This window comes from Haliotis rufescens, unplaced genomic scaffold, assembly GCF_023055435.1.
Source record: "Haliotis rufescens isolate VD_foot unplaced genomic scaffold, xgHalRufe1.0.p SCAF_14, whole genome shotgun sequence".
Lineage (NCBI taxonomy): Eukaryota > Metazoa > Mollusca > Gastropoda > Lepetellida > Haliotidae > Haliotis > Haliotis rufescens.
In genome coordinates, this window is record NW_025963824.1 from 1,460,674 (window position 1) to 1,478,111 (window position 17,438).

Consider the following 17,438-nt stretch of genomic DNA (forward strand, 5'->3'; position numbering starts at 1 on the left):
CCACAGGTGGCAAGCCAGAGACAAGATCCCCTTGCATAAGTGTGGATCTGTGATGTGTCAGTGATGTGTCAGTGGTGTGTCAGTGATGTGTCAGTGGTGTGTCAGTGATGCGTCAGTGATGTGTCAGTGATATGTCAGTGATGTGTCAGTGATGTGTCAGTGATGTGTCAGTGATGTGTAAGTTGTGTGCCAGTGATGTGTCAGCGATGTGTCAGTGGTGTGTCAGTGATGTGTCAGTGGTGTGCCAGTGATGTGTCAGCGATGTGTCAGTGATGTGTCAGTGATGTGTCAATGATGTGTCAGTGATGTGTCAGTGATGTGTCAGTGATGTGTCAGTGGTGTGTCAATGATGTGTCAATTATGTGTCAGTGATGTGTCAATGATGTGTCAGTGACGTGTCAGTGATGTGTCAGTGATGTGTCAGTGGTGTGTCAATGATGTGTCAGTGATGTGTCAGTGATGTGTCAGTGGTGTGTCAATGATGTGTCAGTGATGTGTCAGTGAGGCAACAGTGACAGGTCTTGAGTGTCTACCATACATGTATATAACACTGGGGGCGGTCGGGTAGCCTAGTGGTTAAAGCGTTCGCTCATCACGCCGAAGACCCGGGTTCGACTCCCGACATGGGTACAATGTGTGAAGCCAATTTTTGGCGTCCCCCGCCATGATATTGATGGAATATTTCTAAAAGCGGCGTAAAATCAAACTCAATCACTCACATAACACTGACTGTACACTGTTGATACATTTGAATTGCCAATTGTCAAAATCCAGAGTAATGTCTATAAATACGCTACATAATCATATATGTCACACAATGATTAATTCCACTACGCAAATCTCAGAAAACTAACACAATAAAGGTTACGTGTGAATGAAATGACGAAAAAATCAATACTTACACAAACGTAAATAATCAAAGGCAAGTGTCACAAATACATACTGCGCAGGCTCCGACCGACGATGTACTAAAGACGCGACACTTGTCTTCAGGATGAAGTGATATGTACACCACGTGACCCTCTTCACGGATGGGTAATAGCGCGGATACAACATTCAGGGATGTCATAAACGCCAAAATACACACCCACAATGGTGTTCTCTTGTTGCCGTGTATGCATACGTACGTATTGTGAGGTATGGCCACACACATATTACAGGAGGAAAGGCAGGCAGCGGTTGAACAGGTTCAAGGAATGTTTGGTAATACGACTACACAATGGATATACATAACAGTATGACGAAGCAAATGTCTAATGAAATACTTTGAATTTTTTTGAGGCAACCGATAACGTTTTCTAGAATTTCTAACTGGATGTGTGTGACTCACTCTTCACATTCTCAAGCGGGTGGTAAACGCGCAAGCACTCGAATCGTGCGCTTTGCAAATTGTATTCATACGTCTTCATGAACATGTATTGAAAGATGCATTTTTTATTTAGAGAAGAATATGTTTCTTTTTATGAATTTAATATCAAACACAGCTACTTGTCTTCGTTAGTAAACTGGGCGGCAAAAGAAAGCATAGGTCGAGTTCCATGATCGATAAAAAAATAACAAGAAGAGGTTTTGTTGTGAATTATAATATAATCTAGGGAGGGGTAACAAATAATTGATCAACCATAGTTTGAATGAAATTGTACAATCACAGGTAAGGTAAGCTCAAGGTAGACAATGGTGGGGTAAGAAATTTCATTTTCAAAAGTTGTCTGAAATGTCACCAACAAATTGTCAGGCACACTACAAGTTCATTGTCGACACATGGCGTGTATGACCTCAAGCTGCATCATTTCATGCTGTGATACGCCGCCTCATCGACGTAGACTGGAATCCGTTGCCACTCGTCTCTCAGGGCCTGCTGCAGTTCTTGTCTGTTGACGGGAGGCTGATGGCGTGCTGTAATCTGTCTGTCAAGATGGTCCCACAGATGTTCAATAGGATTCATCTCAGGTGAGTGGGTAAGCCAGGACAAAACGTCAACGTTCTGCTGGTTTAAAAAAATGTTCCGAGTCAGTCTTGCAGTATTGGGCCTGGCATTGTCGTGTTGAAACAATGTCCCCTGCTGTTGGTTTTGTAAGAACGGAAGCACAACTGGCTGCAACACTTGGTCTCTCTACTGCACAGCGTTCAGGTTTCCCTGTATAATCACCAAATCAGTCTTCTGACCTCCACAAATACCACCCCAAACCATGACACCTCCCCCGCCAAATGGATGGACCTCTCGGATACACGCCGGAGCCAAACGTTCCCCTCTGCGTCGATAAACTCGTTCTCTGCCGTCATTTCGAAACAAGTTAAACCGACTTTCATCAGTAAACAGCACACCACGCCAATTTCACACTTGCCAGCGTCGAACCTGCCTCGCCCATCGCAGTCTCAGGCGTCGATGTCGAGCAGTCAGTACTATTTCTCGGATGAACGATACGCTCGGATTCCAGCAGCACGAAGTCGTCGTAGTACTGTACGTTTGCTAATGGGATGTCCCAACGCTGTTGCTGCCGTCGCCGTTGCCGTTACGAATCTGTTTCGCAGCTGAATGAGTCATATCTGACCGTCTTCCAGTGGTGTTGTCACTCGGGGCCGGCCGGTTCTGGGCCTGTCCTGTGTCCTCCCTGTCTGCCTGTACCGTTTGATCAGCCTTGCTACTGTCAATGATGTACAACCAAACCTTCTGGTAATTTGGACCGGTGTTGCCCCCATTTCGGCCATACCGATGGCTCTCTGCTCCTATGACAGTCGTGGCATTTTTTGTGTGTGCTTTCATCACGTGTGGTTATACCCTGCAGACGAACGCATTTATGCAGCTAATATGCACGTGCAGTTTATGCCATATGCGGGAAACCTGTTTCACCATTTTATTGTCACAGCACGAGCACCGTCAAAGATGGCGTGTTCGGGTGAGGTGTTTTTTGGTACCTGTTCCTGGGCAGTCATGTTCCCAATATCCACTTTAAACTAGTTATCGCTGTTTTTAGGAAAATTACAAATTGCCATTTACAAATTTATTTACTTATTACCCATGGCAAATGTGTTTAGTAAGTCTACAGTGATAGGAAGATGATGACCTCGTTTTTGTATTTCTGAAAATAATGTACACATTCACGTTTCAGTGAGTGAGTGAGCGAGGGGGTGAGTGAGTATTGTTCTACGCCGATTTGTGGCAATATTCCAGCAATCACGGCGAGGCCACCAGAAATTGGGAATCGAACCCGGGTCTTTCTAAACCAGGATTGAGGATTGATGGGGGAAGGGGGTAGGGTGCTGAGGTGTGGGGGATAAAGGGTTGGGTTGGTTAGGGGGCAGGGGATTGATAAGTCTGAAAAACAGGGGTTGGGGGGTTGTGGGTCGGTGTGGTAAAGGGGTGGGATGGTTGGTGAGAGATTAAGGGGTGTGGTGGTGAGGGGTGAGAGTTTCAGGGGGGGGGGGGGGGGGGGGGGGGGTTAGTGAGGGAGCAATTAAGGCTTCTGAAAAAACAGGTTTGGGTTTTGAGGGTTTGGGGGGTGGGGGTGGTGAGTGAGTGAGTGAGTGTGTGAGTGAATATGGTTCTAAGCCGAATTTGGCAATATTCCAATATCACGGTGGGAATCGAACCCGGGTGTTCAACATGACGACAGAACGCTTAAACCACTCGGCTACCCAACCGCCCCTCATGTACGTTTCAAGGTGAAACAGGTGTCATAATGGTACATAACATGAAACAAGTGATGAACACACCTCGACCAGATTGGATATTACGTTCATTTAGAGCAGCACTAATAAGACAAATCAAACCCATGACCTTGTGGATTATTACATAACCTTTTAAGCTGTCGCGCATTTGTGACATCAAAACTGTCAAACCCCACTCCGACCCCATTAACCCCACCCCCTCACTTATAAGCAGCAGAATTTATGCACTGCCCGTCGCAAAGCAGGAATATTGCTGTGTGACGTCAGGCTATAAATACTTACTTTTTCCACACAAATTATGTGAATGGCGGGTTCTACCGGTAGGGCAGGACATGCTTGGCTTTTCCGCGAACACCTGGTGTCATCACTGATTTTCAGTGACCCATTCATGTATATTCACAGCTATTTTTACCTTTGCGCCAAACTTTTCATTGGTGCAGGGAGTAATCGAGACTGGTTATTATCTTGCATTGACACCATTATAGTTACATTAACAGTACAGGTGCATACTGTGTCTGTATGTATTGTGTTTGATACAGAAACGAGGTCTTACTTTAAGACACTAACATGGACAGTGTGTACCTGCTGTCTTTGAGATGGAGGACCGCATCCGTGGTCTTGTGGTAGAGCGTCCGCCCGGAGAGCGGAAGGTCCAGGGTTCGATCCCGGGCCGCGTCATACCAAAAGACGTTTAAAGATTGTACTTGTTGTTACCCTGTCTGGCGCTCGGCATTAAGGGGCTAAAACAAGGACTGGTCGGCTCGGAGTCAGTATAGTGTGTCTGAGTGGGGTATTCATGTTAAACTGCGGCATGTTATCTCAGTGAGCTAGCACTATAAATCGGCATCAGTCCGGACTAGTACAAGCAGCCACACACACACATACACGTGCATGCACGTCGCTACATAAGTGCAATAATCTTGGACGCGACGTTAAACCCAATTTCACCTCACCTCACCTTTGAGATGGAGTATTGTCCCAACTCGAGCTTTAAAAGAAAACAAGATGTTTTGGCACAGAGGAAGATATGCTTGATATTTCAGTCTATGAAATCAGCAACTACGTCATTATAGTCCACATCAGTGAGTCTGCCTTCATGGTGAGTTACTGGTGTCCCCCGCCGTGATATTGCTGAAATATTGCTAAAAGCGGCGTAATACCATACTCACTCACTCACTCACTATGTTGTTGGAATCTTGCAGGACTCAGGAAACACAAGGACTGTGACCTAAAGTTATATATACTCTCTGTTATTACTCCTATTACTACATATATTACTCCTCAGTATATCCATAACTGCAACATTTACATAATCGACCACTTCGCTGTATATTAACATACAATACGCAGTTGATGTGAAAAACGTCGAAATTCTGCTTGGGCAACTTTGAATTACTTGATAAGTATACATTTGACGTACAGCTCTTTTCCAAAAGTAACATGTTTGTTTGTTTGTTTGTTTGTGTGTTTGTTGTTTAACGCCGAACTCAGCAATAGTCCAGCTATATGACGACAGTCTGTAAAAATTGGAGTCTGGACCAGACGGTCCAGTGATTGACATCATGAGCATCGATCCACGCAATTGGGATAGGATGACAAGCATCAACAAAGTCAGCGAGCCTGACCACCCGATTACGTGAGTCGCCTCTTATGACAAGCGTAGTCGCCTTTTAGGACTTTTAGGGGATTATGCTTGTCGTAAAAGGCGGTCACCGAAATCATTAAGAACAAAAAAATGTCGTGGAATATGAAGAAAGGAGCATGTTTGTCTACTGGAGGAAGCAGACATAATTTTGATGTTCTTTGGTGGGAAAGTGAGTTGGAAAAAATCAAAATTCTAAAAAATAAGTTATTTCAGAAATTTCGATGCATTAAATTCTAAATGGAACATATAACAGAAGTTTTTAATCTAAATTCTAAAAAAGAGTTTAAAATAAACAACAACGACAAGATGAGTTGATATCCTGTCGGAATGATTACACACAATTTTGGAAATGAATTATAACACTAAGCCTGAATATGTTTCTGATACCATGTTTGGCGAGGATCTGTTTGAGTAATTTTTTGTTTAAAACTGTCGACCTTTTTTTTTAGGAAACTAAGTAAATCGCGTTGCAGTGATGTTCTTGTTGTGGCAAGCTATTTTTTTCATTTCAAAAGTCTGAAGCAATTTTTTTTTTTTAAACATTTTCAAAAAAGTCACCACTCCCTTCCCAGAATATGGAATGGTCTTTCCAAACGGATACTGCAGCAGGGCGAGAGACACCGGGGGTTTGTTGGGGACACTGCAGGGAATCGAACAGGATGAGCAAACGCTTTGGAATAGGGCGTGTCGCAGTTTTCCTTTTCTCAAGGAGTATGTGTGCTTGTAGATCCACAGGCTTCATAAACAATACGGTGTGAAGCTGAATGTACACTGTCAATACAAGACAACAACCAGTCTGGATTATCCGCAAAAACCATCCGCTATCGACAAAGAACTCTTGGTTTTGCCTTAGAAAACCTTTACAGCTCATGCCTCAGATAATATATATATATATATATATATATATATATATATATATATATATATATATATATATATATAGGTGTGTTTACATTAAATGAATGTTGGAATACATGAGAAAATTTGTTTTATTTAACTGTATTTCTGTGCATGTGTATGACACTGTATAAATATGAAAGCCTATTTTTTTCGATATATCACACCATATGACAAAATACGAACATATATGTACTGTTTATCTTGTTTACATGTATGATACTAGATAAATATATCCAAATGTTTCTTGATGTACATCTGGCTTCAGCTACTATCTCTGTGCAAGTTGTTATCTATTCCCTGTGGTTGTAATGTTAATCTGCTGCTTGTTACAACAGGCCATGCATATATACTCCTCATCACTTGGTCGTAGTCACTCCAGCTTGATGACGTCTCAGAATCCACATCGAATCGTCAATACAATAAGAATTTGTTATCAATAAAGTTTTTTTTTTTTTTTTCTTGCAAATATATACATCGCATTCTTTTACAAAGAGTGATATACACAGAATGGATATGGCCTTTGTGCAAGATGTACAAATGATGAATTGTTTCACGACTACCACGGAAGCCCAGGAACATGGTGCTTCATACTTTGAAATACTGTGAGGACAGGAGGGGGATGTCGTCGTGGGGCAGGGCGTCCACCAGGGTCATGTTCTGAAATAGGAAACAGCGACGAAACATTGAGGGAAACACTAAGAATCAATCTACTTCAATCTACAATTTCTGCTTCAACATCCATGGACACCTCCACTTGAAGCAGCGTCAGCTGATTTTTGGAATCACCAAATCAGCGGTGTTTTGTTTTAATGATCGGTTCGTGTCGGCGTAAAGGTCTGATTTTAATGATATAGAAGCATGCCAACTTTGATTGTTTTACAGACAGTTAAATAAAACCACTCATACCTAAAGTAGTCACATTTCTTTCTGAGTACAGGTAAATGTGTTCTGAAGATCTTAGAAGGAGTCAGTGAGTTTGGTTTCACGCCGCTTTCAGCACTATTCAAGCAATACCATGACCGGGGACAATAGACAAAGATCTCAGAAGGGGTTTGTGGCAAAGGACAGGTGTGAAACAGTCAGTCATATATCTTACAAATACTAAATAAACAGATGCTGGATGAGGAATGGAATAAGTCCAGTGTTATTTAACGCGGAGGTCAACAACCTCCAGCTATTACACGGCTGTCTGTAGACCAGTGACTCGAATCATGACCCTCAACCAGCGCCATGGGGGAACGGTAACAGGCACTTTACAAATCTGGACTGAGTGAGTATGGTGTTACGCCGCTTTTAGCAATATTCCAGCAATATCACGGCGGGGGACACCAGGAAAGGGCTTCACACATTGTACCCATGTCGGGAATCGAACCCGGGTCTTCGGCGTGACAAGCGAATGCTTTAACCACTAGGCTACCCGACCGCCCGTCACAGATCTGGACAAAGGATATTGTTGTCCTATCCTACAAAGAGATAATGGCAATTGATTTTCTACAGGACCCAACAAAGTGTTGAGGTTTGGGGAAAACAATGGATTCTGAAGGTATTGGAGAGATTGGAGGACAATGTGGATCATGACATAGTTGGTCCTGTCTTACCGCTTCCCGGCACAGCTTGGGGATGTGGAATATGGAGGGGTCCCTGATGCCCCTCTGGATGTCGGAGTAGCTGAAGGTGAACACTTGGGGAACTGCAACATGAGAGACGGACACGTCAGTCAGTCAGTCAGTCAGTCAGTCAGTCAGTCAGTCAGCCAGCCAGCAAGCAATCCTACAGCTGTATCCTGGCAGTATGTGTACAGCGGGGACAAGGTAAACAGTCGGGAACAGGTAAAAAACTGGAAACAGGTAAACAGTCAGGAACAGATAATCAGGACAAGAATACAAGGGTTACCTACTTCCCACGAATGTTCCCGGATCGAGATATCCAGGGTTACCTACTTCCCACGAATGTTCCCGGATCGGGATATCCAGGGTTACCTACTTCCCACGAATGTTCCCAGATCGGGATATCAAGGGTTAACTACTTCCCACGAATGTTCCCGGGTCAGGATATCAAGGGTTAACTACTTCCCACGAATGGTCCCGGGTCGGGATATCAAGGGTCACCTACTTCCTACGAATGTTCCCGGGTCAGGATATCAAGGGTTACTTACTTCCCACGAATGTTCCCAGGTCAGGATATCAAGGGTTACTTACTTCCCACGAATGTTCCCGGGTCAGGATATCAAGGGTTAACTACTTCCCACGAATGTTCCCGGGTCGGGATATCAAGGGTTAACTACTTCCCACGAATGTTACCGGGTCAGGATATCAAGGGTTAACTACTTCCCACGAATGTTAACGGGTCAGGATATCAAGGGTCACATACTTCCCACGAATGCTCCCGGGTCGGGATATCCAGGATTACCTACTTCCCACGGATGTTACCGGGTCGGGATATCAAGGGTTAACTACTTCCCACGGATGTTCCCGGGTCGGGATATCAAGGGTTAACTACTTCCCACGAATGTTCCCGGGTCAGGATATCAAGGGTTAACTACTTCCCACGGATGTTCCCGGGTCGGGATATCAAGGGTTAACTACTTCCAACGGATGTTCCCGGGTCAGGATATCAAGGGTTAACTACTTCCCACAAATGTTCCCGGGTCGGGATATCAAGGGCTACTTACTTCCCACGAATGTTCCATGGAAGGACTCTGACAGAGGAGCGCAGGTCTTCTGTGTCCAGATGGCGCACATGGTCCCGTGAGTGTCTGCTGTCTGCTGCTTGAAGGTGTACACGTACTCCAGGGCAGGGTAGGAGGTCTCACCGAACCCCAGCCACATAAACTTCCCGTCCTGGCCTTCTACACACACAGACAAGAAGTGAGTGAGTGAGTTGGGTTTAACGCCGATTTGAACTGTATTTCAGCTATATCACGGCGTGTCAGCTTAATGTGGGAGGAAAGCTCGAAGTGATGCAGGTCTCAGACGTTTACCACTTTAGTGAAACCCACGAGAACGGGTATAGAGCTGACAATCTTAGAAACATAATCTGAATTCGATCCCGTGAGCATTGTTTCCTGGCGTGTCCAAGGGACGCAACTCTGCACAGCGAATTGCGGCGCCTCAGACACCTGGGCCACCCGTGTCCCCACAGAGACAAGGATGCACTCAGATATCATTACAGTAATGTTACAACTTCCTGAACGCGTCGGTGTGATCTGCAGCAGGGGTGCATCCAGAGAGCAATGGAGGCATGTCACAAAACTTGTCATGCATGTAGGCTGTGGATTGTGGCGGCATCGATATCGACTGTGAATACTATACAGCTCGACACAGAAATGCAACATATAAGTATAACACAAACCCATGACAGTGTCACAGGGCACAAAACCAGTACAGAATTATGACACAAACTCGCGATGCCGGCTGTGAACACTTGCTCATGACACAGCCTACTTCCGCCGGCTGATGATACAGTCGACTCTTGACAAAGGCCCATGCCACGGACTCACGGCACATTCTCATGACACATGACAAAGACTCATGACACGGACTCACGGCACAGTCTCATGACACATGGCAAAGGTTCATGACACGGACTCAAGGCACAGACACATGACACATGACAAAGGCTCATGACACGGACTCACGGCACATTCTCATGACACATGACAAAGGCTCATGACACGGACTCAAGGCACAGTCTCATGACACATGATAAAGGCTCATGACACGGACTCACGGCACAGACTCATGACACATGACAAAGGCTCATGACACAGACTCACGGCACAGTCTCATGACACATGGCAAAGGCTCATGACACGGACTCACGGCACAGTCTCATGACACATGACAAAGGCTCATGACACGGACTCACGGCACAGTCTCATGACACATGACAAAGGTTCATGACACGGACTCAAGGCACAGTCTCATGACACATGACAAAGGCTCATGACACAGACTCACGGCACAGACTCATGACACATGACAAAGGCTCATGACACAGACTCACGGCACAGACACATGACACATGACAAAGGCTCATGACGTGGACTCACGGCACAGTCTCATGACACATGACAAAGGCTCATGACACGGACTCACGGCACAGTCTCATGACACATGACAAAGGCTCATGACACGGACTCACGGCACAGTCTCATGACACATGACAAAGGTTCATGACACGGACTCAAGGCACAGTCTCATGACACATGACAAAGGCTCATGACACAGACTCACGGCACAGACTCATGACACATGACAAAGGCTCATGACACAGACTCACGGCACAGACTCATGACACATGACAAAGGCTCATGACGTGGACTCACGGCACAGACACATGACACATGACAAAGGCTCATGACGTGGACTCAAGGCACAGACACATGACACATGACAAAGGCTCATGACACAGACTCAAGGCACAGACACATGACAGATGACAAAGGCTCATGACACGGACTCAAGGCACAGACTCATGACACATGACAAAGGCTCATGACGTGGACTCAAGGCAAAGACACATGACACATGACAAAGGCTCATGACACAGACTCATGACACATGGCAAAGGCTCATGACACGGACTCACGGCACAGACTCATGACACATGACATAGGATCATGACACGGGCTCACGGCACAGTCTCATGACACATGACAAAGGCCCATGCCACGGACTCACGGCACAGTCTCATGACACATGACAAAGGCTCATGACACAGACTCACGGCACAGACTCATGACACATGACAAAGGCTCATGACACAGACTCACGGCACAGACACATGACACATGACAAAGGCTCATGACGTGGACTCACGGCACAGTCTCATGACACATGACAAAGGCTCATGACACGGACTCACGGCACAGTCTCATGACACATGACAAAGGCTCATGACACGGACTCACGGCACAGTCTCATGACACATGACAAAGGTTCATGACACGGACTCAAGGCACAGTCTCATGACACATGACAAAGGCTCATGACACAGACTCACGGCACAGACTCATGACACATGACAAAGGCTCATGACACAGACTCAAGGCACAGACTCATGACACATGACAAAGGCTCATGACACAGACTCACGGCATAGACTCATGACATGACACATGACATAGGATCATGACACAGACTCCACACACAGGCAACTTACTTGGTGAACACAGTTCAGTGAAAGGTTCTGGGAGGGGCTTGACCTTGCAGCCTCCATCTTCAAGGACGTAAAGCGTTTTCTGAAACACAGTGGCATTGGTTGACAGTGATTGTGCGCATCAATTCCCTACCGCCCCACCTCAATCCTGTACCCGCTTATTGTACCATCCACCACTCGCTCATGTATTAATAGCAAGTCGCAAGCTAAATGGACAGGACTGTAATGTGTGTATCACATATCACACTGAGGCAAGGGTTTGGGTAAAATAGTTTGTCACATCAGCAGTCCTGACGCCACATAGTGACGACATGAGAACAAATCCAATCAATCTCAATCTATCAACTGACCATATCAATATATTAACTTGTAGAATGTATACATCAATATATACAACTGACCATATGAATATATCAACTTGTAGAATGTTTTAAAACATTTTAACAAGTACTCGTCTGAAACAGCTGTGGCTTCGTCGTTTCAGCACCAGAACCGTCAGGAACCGGCTGAAAGCAGCAGGACTCAGGCCAAGACGAGTCATAAAGCGTCCCTTTTTGAGAGATCACCACATAGCTGTTAGTTTAGCATGGTGTTTTGCGCGACAGAACTGGAATCTGAGAACTTGGGGAAACTGAGAACATTGGAGAACTGAGAACAGACGAAAGTCGCTTTCTTCTCCACGCCACTGATGGAAGGAAGAACGTTAATTTGGAGGCATCGGAATACGGCCCACACCCCAGGAACATTAAACCGCTGTTGCATACGGCGAGGGCTCGGTAATGGAGGTGTATCTCTTACTTCTATGACTGATGGACTGTATGGCAGTGTTACCTACATGTTTGAAGTCCTGTATCGCTGTCAGGAGGCGTTTCCTTGCTCCTACTGATGTGTTGGCCACAGCCACCACCATCGGCCCGTCAGCATTGTAGTGCAGATTGATCTTGGCCTGCATATAGAAGTTCATACGTGGGGTAATACAATAGTCCTTACACAGGCCTGTGCAGGTTGATCTTGGCCTGCATATAGAAGTTCATACGTGAGGTAATACAATAGTCCTTACACAGGCTTGTGCAGGTTGATCTTGGCCTGCATATAGAAGTTCATACGTGAGGTAATACAATAGTCCTTACACAGGCCTGTGCAGGGTGATCTTGGCCTGCATACAGAAGTTCATACGTGAGGTAATACAATAGTCCTTACTCAGGCCTGTGCAGATTGATCTTGGCCTGCATATAGAAGTCTATACGTGAGTTAATACAATAGTCCTTACACAGGCCTGTGCAGGTTGATCTTGGCCTGCATATAGAAGTCTATACGTGAGTTAATACAATAGTCCTTACACAGGCCTGTGCAGGGTGATCTTGGCCTGCATATAGAACTTCATACGTGAGGTAATACAATAGTCCTTACACAGGCCTGTGCAGATTGATCTTGGCCTGCATATAGAAGTTCATACGTGAGGTAATACAATAGTCCTTACACAGGCCTGTGCAGGTTGATCTTGGCCTGCCTATAGAAGTCCATACGTGAGGTAATACAATAGTCCTTACACAGGCCTGTGCAGGTTGATCTTGGCCTGCATATAGAAGCTCATACGTGAGGTAATACAATAGTCCTTACACAGGCCTGTGCAGGGTGATCTTGGCCTGCATATAGAACTTCATACGTGAGGTAATACAATAGTCCTTACACAGGCCTGTGCAGGTTGATCTTGGCCTGCATATAGAAGTTCATACGTGAGGTAATACAATAGTCCTTACACAGGCATGTGCAGGTTGATCTTGGACTGCATATAGAAGCTCATACGTGAGGTAATACAATAGTCCTTACACAGGCCTGTGCAGGTTGATCTTGGCCTGCATATAGAAGTCCATACGTGAGTTAATACAATAGTCCTTACACAGGCCTGTGCAGGGTGATCTTGGCCTGCATATAGAAGTCCATACGTGAGTTAATACAATAGTCCTTACACAGGCCTGTGCAGGTTGATCTTGGCCTGCATATAGAAGTCCATACGTGAGTTAATACAATAGTCCTTACACAGGCCTGTGCAGGTTGATCATGGCCTGCATATAGAAGTCTATACGTGAGTTAATACAATAGTCCTTACACAGGCCTGTGCAGGTTGATCTTGGCCTGCATACAATAGTCCTTACACAGGCCTGTACAGGTTGATCGTGGCCTGCATAAAGAAGTCTATACGTGAGTTAATACAATAGTCCTTACACAGGCCTGTACAGGTTGATCTTGGCCTGCATATAGAAGTCTATACGTGAGTTAATACAATAGTCCTTACACAGGCCTGTGCAGGTTGATCTTGGCCTGCATATAGAAGTCTATACGTGAGTTAATACAATAGTCCTTACACAGGCCTGTGCAGGTTGATCTTGGCCTGCATATAGAAGTCTATACGTGAGTTAATACAATAGTCCTTACACAGGCCTGTACAGGTTGATCTTGGCCTGCATATAGAAGTCTATACTTGAGTTAATACAATAGTCCTTACACAGGCCTGTACAGGTTGATCTTGGCGTGCATATAGAAGTTCATACGTGAGTTAATACAATAGTCCTTACAAAGGCCTGTGCAGGTTCAGAAATGGGCCTGTGTGAAGGTTCATACATTCGTTAAAACACAGTTCATAAATTGGTTCTGCACAGATTCATAAATGGTTTTATTTTGGTTTATAATTTGTCAATATAGGTGCATACATGTTTTTTCTGTGTAGCTTCAAACTTGCTCAGTGTAGGGTCATGAACCAAGGTCAGTGTAGGAACATACATGGGTCTGTGTAGGTGGATAAATGAGCCATTGCGGGCTCATACCATGGTCTGTGTAGGTTCATACCATGGTCTGTGTGGGGTCATACCATGGTCTGTGTAGGTTCATACCATGGTCTGTGAAGGTTCATACCATGGTCTGTGTAGGTTCATACCATGGTCTGTGTAGGTTCATACTATGGTCTGTGTAGGCTCATACCATGGTCTGTGTAGGTACATACCATGGTCTGTGTAGGTTCATACAATGGTCTGAGTAGTTTCATACCGTGTTTTTTGGAGGTTCATACCATGGTCTGTGTAGGTTCATACCACGGTCTGTGTAGGTTCATACCACGGTCTGTGAAGGTTCATATCATGGTATGTGTAGGTTCATACCATGGTCTGTGTAGGTTCATATCATGGTCTGTGTAGGTTCATACCATGGTCTGTGTAGGTTCATACCATGGTCTGTATAGGTTCGTTACCGTTATACACCTCGCAGTGAATTAGTTGGGATTGTGTTGGCTACTGGGTTAACAACAAACACTGTACTACACAATAGTATTACCGTTATTCATCCCGCAGTGAATTAGTTGGGATTGTGTTGGCTTCTGTCTGAACGAAAAACGCTGTACTACACAATAGTATTACCGTTATTCACCTCACAGTGAATTAGTTGGGATTGTGTTGACTTCTGTCTGAACAACAAACACTGTACTACACAATAGTATTACCGTTATTCACCCCGCAGTGAATTAGTTGGGATTGTGTTGACTTCTGTCTGAACAACAAACACTGTACTACACAATAGTATTACCGTTATTCACCCCGCAGTGAATTAGTTGGGATTGTGTTGGCTTCTGTCTGAACAACAAACACTGTACTACACAACAGTATTACCGTTATTCACCCCGCAGTGAATTAGTTGGGATTGTGTTGGCTTCTGTCTGAACAACAAACACTGTACTACACAATAGTATTACCGTTATTCACCTCGCAGTGAATTAGTTGGGATTGTGTTGGCTACTGGGTTAACAACAAACACTGTACTACACAATAGTATTACCGTTATTCACCCCGCAGTGAAATAGTTGGGATTGTGTTGGTTACTGGGTGAACAACAAACACTGTACTACACAACAGTATTACCGTTATTCACCCCGCAGTGAATTAGTTGGGACTGTGTTGGCTACTGGGTAAACAACAAACACTGTACTACACAACAGTATTACCGTTATTCACCCCGCAGTGAATTAGTTGGGATTGTGTTGACTTCTGTCTGAACAACAAACACTGTACTACACAATAGTATTACCGTTATTCACCCCGCAGTGAATTAGTTGGGATTATGTTGGTTACTGTCTGAACAACAAACACTGTACTACACAATAGTATTACCGTTATTCACCCCGCAGTGAATTAGTTGGGATTGTGTTGGTTACTGGGTTAACAACAAACACTATACTACACAATACTATACCGTTATTCACCCCGCAGTGAATTAGTTGGGATTGTGTTGGCTGCTGTGTGAACAACAAACACTGTACTACACAATACTATACCGTTATTCACCCCGCAGTGAATTAGTTGGGATTGTGTTGGCTACTGGGTTAACAACAAACACTGTACTACACAATAGTATTATCGTTATTCACCCCGCAGTGATAGGGGATGGATGGTGTCGGCGACTTGGTATGCAAATGCATCACCGGTGTGCCTAAGTTATGAAACATTCATCCAAGGACTTTGACATTGTTTAATCACACAACTATATTTCGTTGTTATGTGGCAAATGCCAATGCTACACCACCTCAATTAAAAACATAACTCGTATCCGAATATATATATTCCACGATATTGAACAAGAAGCAACATGGCCACTGAGTTTGTCCACCAACATGTGTGTGTCGTTGGTGCAGGGAGAGGTGTCATTTAGTGTGTACATCCTCCACGCTCCTATGACCCCACGACAACCTCCCATCACCGTCTCCCGACCTGCTTGCTGCCGCTGTTGGTGCAGGGAGAGGTGTCATTTAGTGTGTACATCCTCCACGCTCCTATGACCCCACGCCAACCTCCCGTCACCCTCTCCCGACCTGCTTGCTGCCCTGTCTTGCTTTATGACCTCACAGCTGAGGAGTGCTCCATGTGTTACGCTTGAACACGCTTCGTCAGCTGGCCTTGTACAGGATGGAAGGATCTCGAACTGCAAATGATTCGGTTAAAGTGTTTGTCGGTAGAGCGTGTCACGTGTCTCCCGTTATTTCTGTCTGTTTCAGTGATCATGAACCTTGTTAATGCAGACGTGGTTTCGGAATAAAGAGGTTGTGCTGTAGAGAGGTTTCTTGTTGTGCACAACTTCACCTCTGACAACACTTCTTTATTTAGTCACAGTCGATGTGCACGTTCAAACATGTTACACAGTAGGACGTCATTAGTCAGTATCTCGCGAATCCAGAAACCCATGTTGTTGGGTTTGGCGGTGGGATAGCTTAGAGGTTAAAGTGTTCGCTCATCACGACTTATACCCTGTTCGATTCCCCATCTGGCTGCGATGTGTGAAGCCCATTTCGGGTGTCTCACGCCGTATTAATGTGGCCCGCTAAGTACACCGACTACTACTACTAATACCACTACTACTACTACTGCTACTACTACTACTACTACTACTAGTAGTACTATTTGTACTTCTACTACTACTAATACTATATGTGATAAAACTACCAGGTAGTGTAAACTTTTCGGCATAATATATTCGTTGTGATGTCTTCGAAGTTTTATACATGGCGTCATATTAGGACAGTACACGCATTATACGAGATTAATAGAGACAGTTTACTATGTTTTAATTGTTCTATTGTCATCCTGGCGATATATCAGGCCCGAGCAGGGATGCTCGTGACAGCTTCATCATTCTGCACGATGTCACCAGCACGCTGGCCGTAGACACAGATAGCGCTGTAAGAGATTTTCCGTACATTACACAACTTCTGAACAGGTTGTTCAACTCCGTTCTGATGTCCCCGAAACCTTGTTTTAAAGAGAGTTTGACTCAGCACATTCAAGTTGCGTTTAAATACAAGTGACGGTACTTACCTGTATAAGCTCCGGTCTCTTGTGGGTGGCTCCCGCCAACTGACCCCCGAGCCTCACGCCCCACCCCTCCCACTGCCTGGGGGCACAGCATCTCCCCTCAAGCAGGTTGACATGGACGACGGACAGAAACACCACCACCAGCAACATCGTGACTGCCTCCTGCACAAACGTGTTGACTGCGAAAACAGGCTTGTTACAACTTTAACTTT

General features: G+C 45.0%; 1 protein-coding gene across 2 annotated transcripts; it reads right to left on the reverse strand.

Annotated features, from left to right (window-relative positions):
- Nucleotides 1–6,367: 6,367 nt before the first annotated feature.
- Nucleotides 6,368–17,438, reverse strand: LOC124122354 (mammalian ependymin-related protein 1-like). Of its 2 annotated transcripts, XM_048395627.1 has the most exons (6): nt 17,230–17,428; nt 12,210–12,320; nt 11,378–11,456; nt 8,886–9,062; nt 7,813–7,904; nt 6,368–6,871 (listed from the first exon to the last, which is right to left on the reverse strand). In XM_048395627.1, exons 1-6 carry the CDS (start codon nt 17,374–17,376, stop codon nt 6,800–6,802), a joined length of 678 nt encoding a protein of 225 aa, XP_048251584.1. In that variant the 5' UTR covers nt 17,377–17,428; the 3' UTR covers nt 6,368–6,799. The 2 variants fall into 2 exon arrangements, with proteins under 2 accessions (XP_048251584.1, XP_048251585.1); XM_048395628.1 differs by lacking the exon at nt 8,886–9,062 and having other exon boundaries at nt 17,230–17,438.